At 36.3% G+C, this 6,528-nt stretch overlaps 1 protein-coding gene across 1 annotated transcript; it reads right to left on the reverse strand.

The window, feature by feature from the left end:
• Positions 1-241: 241 nt before the first annotated feature.
• LOC149667341 (uncharacterized) lies at positions 242-4,041 on the reverse strand. Its single transcript, XM_089841447.1, has 3 exons — positions 4,025-4,041; positions 1,269-1,553; positions 242-1,220 (listed from the first exon to the last, which is right to left on the reverse strand). Exons 1-3 carry the CDS (start codon positions 4,039-4,041, stop codon positions 242-244), a joined length of 1,281 nt encoding a protein of 426 aa, XP_089697573.1.
• Between the last annotated feature and the right edge of the window lie 2,487 nt (positions 4,042-6,528).

Consider the following 6,528-nt stretch of genomic DNA (forward strand, 5'->3'; position numbering starts at 1 on the left):
TATGTTTTTCATCAAAATATCGTAAAGGTTTTATGGAAATGAAAACCACCCTTAACAACTTTATTTTTTATAAAATAAACTATTAAATGAATCTTTTTGAAATTTTAACCACATATTGAGGGTCCGAATTGTAGTTCTGTGGAATTTTTTCAAAACAGTTTATACAATACAAAAAAAGTTATATCCAATCAAAAAACCATACTTATACATTAAAGTCAGTATGAAGTCTTATCTAAGAGAGCTACCGCTCTCCTAGAATAATGGCTTCGGCCTCTATCAGTACTGTTTCCAGTTCTTGGTATAAAAGGGAAGCTTTTCCAAGATTTTTTCGTAAGATTGTTTTAGTTGATTTAACTAAAATTTCGTAATGTCCATCCCACCAGGGGGCACGCTCCACGATAAATTTCCACTGAATTCTCTTCTGGCCAAAAAAATCGAGAACTTCAGTGCTTTTAATGTTGCCCCAAAGCTTTTTTATTTCTTGATTAACTTTTTTGATTGTTTTCGCATTACCTGAATATATCGTGGTAGGGACGCCTCTTCGCGAAATCATTTTACGAAATGCCATAATGAAGTTGTAGGTATTCAACGACTGGACCAACTCGAGGTGAATCGCCCGAGTTACGCCACAAGTGAATAGACATTTGTATGCATTTTCCAATTTTTTCTCACTTTTTGCCAACAAAGGGCCAGCGAAGTCGATACCAACCATCAAGAATGGTGGCGACTCAGTGATTCTATCTTTAGGGAGGAGTCCTGATGGTGCATCACACGGTTTATAGCGGTATCGCTTGCATCTGTAGCAATGCCTAATCACGTGTCTGGCTTGCTGTCTTCCAGCTGGGATCCAATATGTTTCTCGGGACAGAGTTAATGTTGCTTGAATACCCCCGTGTTTTATTTCTTCATGTGATCTGATCATAATTAAAAGTGGTAATTCTTGATTTTTGCTTATCACCATTGGGTGTTTTGTTTGATAGCTGAACTCCGCTTCGTCCAGCCTTCCACCAAGACATATTATTCCCTGCTTGTTGACTATTGGCTTCAACGAAGCTATCTTGGACGTTTTTGGAAGAGGCTTGTCTTCTTTAAGCGCCGCTATTTCTTCAGCGAATTCCTTTTGCTGGACAAGTTGAATTAATTTTTCTTCCGCGCTATTTAGCTCTTCTGCTGCTAGTGGGCCATCAATTATATTTTCTTTTCTTGACTTGGTTACGAATCTTTAAACGTAAGCTAGGATGCGAATGTTTTTGTTTAATTAGTGGTGCCTTGACAATTTCATCAATTCTTCATTTTGATTCCCTGTAGCCATTGCTACAACCAGTACTGTTTTTCTTTTTTCAGGCTCTATTTCTTCTAGATTAGGTGCCCCGAAATTATTTTCTGGCCATTGGCCCTCATTGGTTTTTAACCAGGCTGGACCCGTCCACCACAACTGGCTTTGTTTAAGTTCTTGGGCAGTTAAACCTCTGGTTTGTAGATCCGACGGATTATCCTTTCCTGGACAATAAGACCAGCTTTCTGGTTCAACCAATTTCTTAATTTCTGTTGCCCTATTGTGTACAAACGGCTACCATAGTTTTGCCGGGCTCTTCTCCCAATGGAGTGCCGCCGTGGAATCTGTCCACATTTTTCGCCGATTTCTTCTTTGAATATTTTCTTCACATTGTGTATTATTCGCGCGCCAAGAAAGCACCCCATTAGTTCCAGCTTCGGTACTCTCAGCTTTTTAACCTACGCCACTTGAGATTTGGACGTGACGAAGCTTATTTTTATTTCCTGACTTGCTGTGACGCAACGAATGTACAGACTGTTAAAGAAGTCTTTGCGCGTTGCGTTTTTCGCACATATTTTACTATATTTCAAAAACTATTTGAGCTAGCGCTCTGGAATAAAGGGCGTTATAAACTATTTGCATTCCTCTTTCATATTTTACCCGTTCCACAGTTGTCCTTTGCATACTTATACCAGAAACCGGAAATGTCAAAATTATCAACTTTGAAAATATTGGATTCTCGAGGATATAAATGCGATTTTCTGATTCCTTGAGGTCCATTCATATTTGAAACCTTTTCACCAAATTCAATTCGGATGAATAGGTCACGAGTAATCAGCCTTTATTCAAAATCTGGCAAACTTGGTTAGATTAGCGATAATTCATAATCGAGTATCGAAACTTTGTCGTAATAATGCTTGTTAGATGTTATGGCACCTTATGCGTATATATATATATGATTCGTCTTGTGGCGCAATACTTTGAAACAAATCAGACGTTCATTAAAGGGATGGTGAAGTGGAAAATAAAGTAAATTTTTATTGATTTTTCCATAAGACAGTGAAACAACCGAGAAATAACACCGAACGATTTTTAAACTACGATTAGTTTGAAATTTTATGAATAATTTTAAATAAGGACCTCCGACCAATCGCGTAGTGCCCCGCCTTTTTATCAACAATTTTCTCTTGGCACGCTCCGTGTTGAATCAATTATCGCGAGATTTGAAAAAATTGGCACGATGTGACAATTGTGGCGCGAGACATGGAGCGTGCCACGAGAATTTTTGTTAAAAAAGGGCACGGCGTCACGCGATTGGTCGGAGTTCCTTTTTTGAAACTATTCTTAAAATCTTAGCCTAATTTGAATATTAAAATCAATGGGAGGTATTTCCTGAATTTTTCATTATGCATACAGGTCTCATGATTAGTAGAAGAATCAATAAAAAATCACTTTAATTTCCACTTCCCCCTGCCTTTAAGAGAAAACCCGCGTCTTTTGAAGGAGAGAAGCGGTTTGAAAATATTGTTATTTGGGCCATGATATCATAATATTTAGAACTCGTATTAATTACGTCTAGTTCTTCAGCCCGACTCATTGCAGCCTAGTGAAAATCTCAATCATGATGGCATATGCGCTTCACGAGATCCCTTCAAATAGACAAATTCGACTATTCCATATAAGAAATAACTTCAGAGGAGATGGTTTCTATGCTAGGAACGTTCGCTACGCGATTGAGCCTCGCTAAACGGAGCCTGGGGTTGCCCATAGCCTCCCGCGTTTAGCGGAAATGTCAGGCCATTGAAAGATTATAAAAAAACGTCTTGGTTTGGACCAAGGCCGAAAAAACAAACGATATGTGTGAGGTTTATCAATTGGCTGAAGTTTCAGATATTGCAATTTTTTTTAGTTATTTTTATCCATTTAATCCTTAAAAAATATTAAATTCAATCAACTGATTTTACTGTTAATCGATCTATTCCCTCTAAATTAATTGAAAAAATTACATATCTACGCTTTTTCAAGAACAAATACATTTTCCAAAAACATTTTATCATGAAATTATTTATTTTGAAGGGAGTACGATCTGAGGGATCAACAAAGAATATTTGAAATATTCTGTCTAAAAAGACAAAGCGAACTTTGACATAATTCGAAAGGAAAATGTAAATTTTTAAAAGTGGATTCCAAAGCAGGGTGTTGCACGAATTCATACATTTAATTTCGTACTACGAAATGCTACATTTCCAATGTCGCGACTATGAAGTAAAGGTTGCACTGCAATTTCCCTCTTCGTACTTTAGAATTTGAAACGTCACCACCCCTTTCTAGATTGTTGGCGTTACTTGTACACCGGTAACGTATTACGCATAATCATTTTAGCACGCGTAAATACCATTTCGGAAAACACACAGTGTCGAGGCCACCATTGGGTATTCTCCCTCGCACCAAGGTCACCGCCAGACGGTAACAAAGTTGACTACAGGCAGGAGGCTAGTCAACTTTCACTGCAGTAGTATGTTACCCCACTTTTAACTATGCAAATTAGGCGAAAATAATCAAAATTTGCATAATTCAGAAATCCCACTTTTTAACCATGCAAATTAGCCGAAAATGATCCAAATTTGCATAAATCAGAAATCTCACTTTAAACATGCAAATGAACCGAAAATGATCATAATTTGCATAATTCAGAATTTGTATTATCGTACCTATCTATCAAAAAATGTTAATAAAAGCAATTAGTACATTGATGAATAAGTCATTAGCAATAAATAACTCGACAAGTAAACATGGCAATGTTAGCACCCGCTTACGATTCCTTTTACATTACTTTACCTAGTAATGCCACCATGCAATTATATCCTGAAAATACTAAAACAAGTTATAGGACGGAACTACCTACAACGTATAATTTATCGGAGGGAAATTGGGAGGTTGGATTGTCGGAAATAAATATGCCTTCAAAGTGGGATAACATAACTGATTGTTTTGATGAATTTGTCGTTAGATCGGTGGATCTTAATTACGAGTACGAAATTGGGGAAGGGGGTTGTGGTAAATTGGGAAATATAGTGAGGGGTCCGAACGACGAACCTACTAGTATATACCAAAAATTATTCGAAACGTTTAAACAGTCAATAACAACAAAAGATGGGGATGATATAAATTTTGAAATAATGACGGAAGAGGGAATGACATTTATGCAAATTAAAATTAACGGAGACAAACAAACTCCTATCAAGTTTCCTAAAGAATATGGAAAAGTACTTGGTATAGCGGAATTAGATTGGGATCGATGGATTTTTCGGGAAACATATATAGCTAGTAATCCTTTAGACACTGCACGGGATCAATTTGATACCAGAAATTTGGGAAAATTCCAAGTCAAACATTTTGTTCCAAGGGACCGAAATAGACCCGTTGACGTTAATAAAGATGTTAATAAAGCATCAATCGAAACGAAAGCTTATACGATACCTCACGGAAATTATGAAAGTATAGATACCGTACTCGAAGCAATGAAAATGGTTTTACCCGAATCTAAACGAAAATATTTCGATTTTGTTTATAATAAAACAGGAACAGTAACAATCAAATGCGGGGTTGGAATTGTTAAAGAGAATACCCCATGGCATAAAATTACCCAAAATGAGGCTAAATATATGGATTATTTTTCAATTACATTTCCAAAAGATAATCCCGGATTAGGTTACATGTTAGGATTTGATAGGAGTCAAGTAGACACTCCGTTGAGGAACAATACGGAAAGTAAACATCTCGGAGATATAAATAGAGGTGTACAAACCTTATTCATTTATACGAGTCTCATATACCCCCCCAGGTAATAGGTGACTCTTGGGATGGGCTTTTACGTACAATTCCAAGACCTGAAAACAGTCGAGATAATAAACCTCATGTGTTAACATTCAATCCAATTAATTATTATCCAGTACGTACACCAAATTTTAATTTAGTTGAGATAGATATAACAACAGATTCGGGAACAAAAATTCCATTCAAACTCGGAAAAACCGTTACGACTTTACATTTTAGAAGGATCCGTAATCACTAATAATGTCTGTACGGAATAGATATTATCATTATTATTTACAACAATCGGGCGCGGCGTTTGTTGGTCCAGTATTTCAAAGAGGAAATGGGTTAGGGTCTATATTTAAGAGTTTAGTTCGCTTCATAACACCCATACTCAAACCAGCAGCAAACGCTGTTGGACGAGAAGCGATAGGTGTCGGAAGTAGATGGTTCGGCGACATATCAACGGGAGCAGATCCTAAAAGCTCTTTCAAAAAGAATATTAAAATTGCGGGGTCTAATTTATTACATAAAGCGGGTGATAAAATAGGGGAAGCGCAATTTGGGAGTGGAAGACGTAAAAGAAGAAGAACAGCCAGTAAGCTAGGAAAGAGAAATGTGAAAAGAATAAGGAAGAAAACTGATTTTTTAGCTTAAAGAAGAACCCTTAAAAATCAAAGGGGGTATAAAAGTAGGGAATTTACACCAGTAATAGTTAGTATACGTTTAAACAGTGACAAATAAAGGTATTCAAAAATGGAAGGAATGATGTCGGAATTAGATTTTTTGCTAAATCCATCACTAATTTGAATATTGTGGCTAGTAACGACATACAACTACAAACTGTTAATGCTATAACGGATGGTGGTCCATTGGAATTTTTTATTCCCGGAACTCCTGATAGTTATATAGACACTTCAAAAATTAAACTGTACGTTAAGGCTCAAATATTAGGATTTAACACAACTGATAATAAATGGGTAGAAATCGCGGGAAACGACCGGTTAATTTAACCTTATGGAGTTTATTTGATCAAATAGAAGTTATGTTTAACGACACTCAGGTTCAAGTAGTGAATAATTTAGCCCAATATATCGCTTATTTCGAAACAATGTTAAATTATGGGAAAGAAGCTAAAGAAACGCAATTGGGGTTAGAAATGTTTTACAAAGGTACAAAACTAACAAATGCCGATTCACACCATGCTGAGAATAACGGAATGAAATCTAGAAGAACCAGAACCGGAGAATCTAAAATATTTGAAATGATAGGGAGATTACACGTTGATGTATGTAAGATGAACAAGTTCTTATTGAACAACGTTGATATAAAGTTTAAATTTATTAGATCAGCGGATACTTTTCCAATAATTTATCAACCTGGCGTTGCTGCTGCTGATCCAATTAATAATTATAAAATCGTTATTAAATCAGCTT

Source organism: Phalangium opilio, unplaced genomic scaffold (assembly GCF_054372755.1).
Source record: "Phalangium opilio isolate 3A_F unplaced genomic scaffold, DU_Popi_V2 ptg000059l_1, whole genome shotgun sequence".
Taxonomy (NCBI): domain Eukaryota; kingdom Metazoa; phylum Arthropoda; class Arachnida; order Opiliones; family Phalangiidae; genus Phalangium; species Phalangium opilio.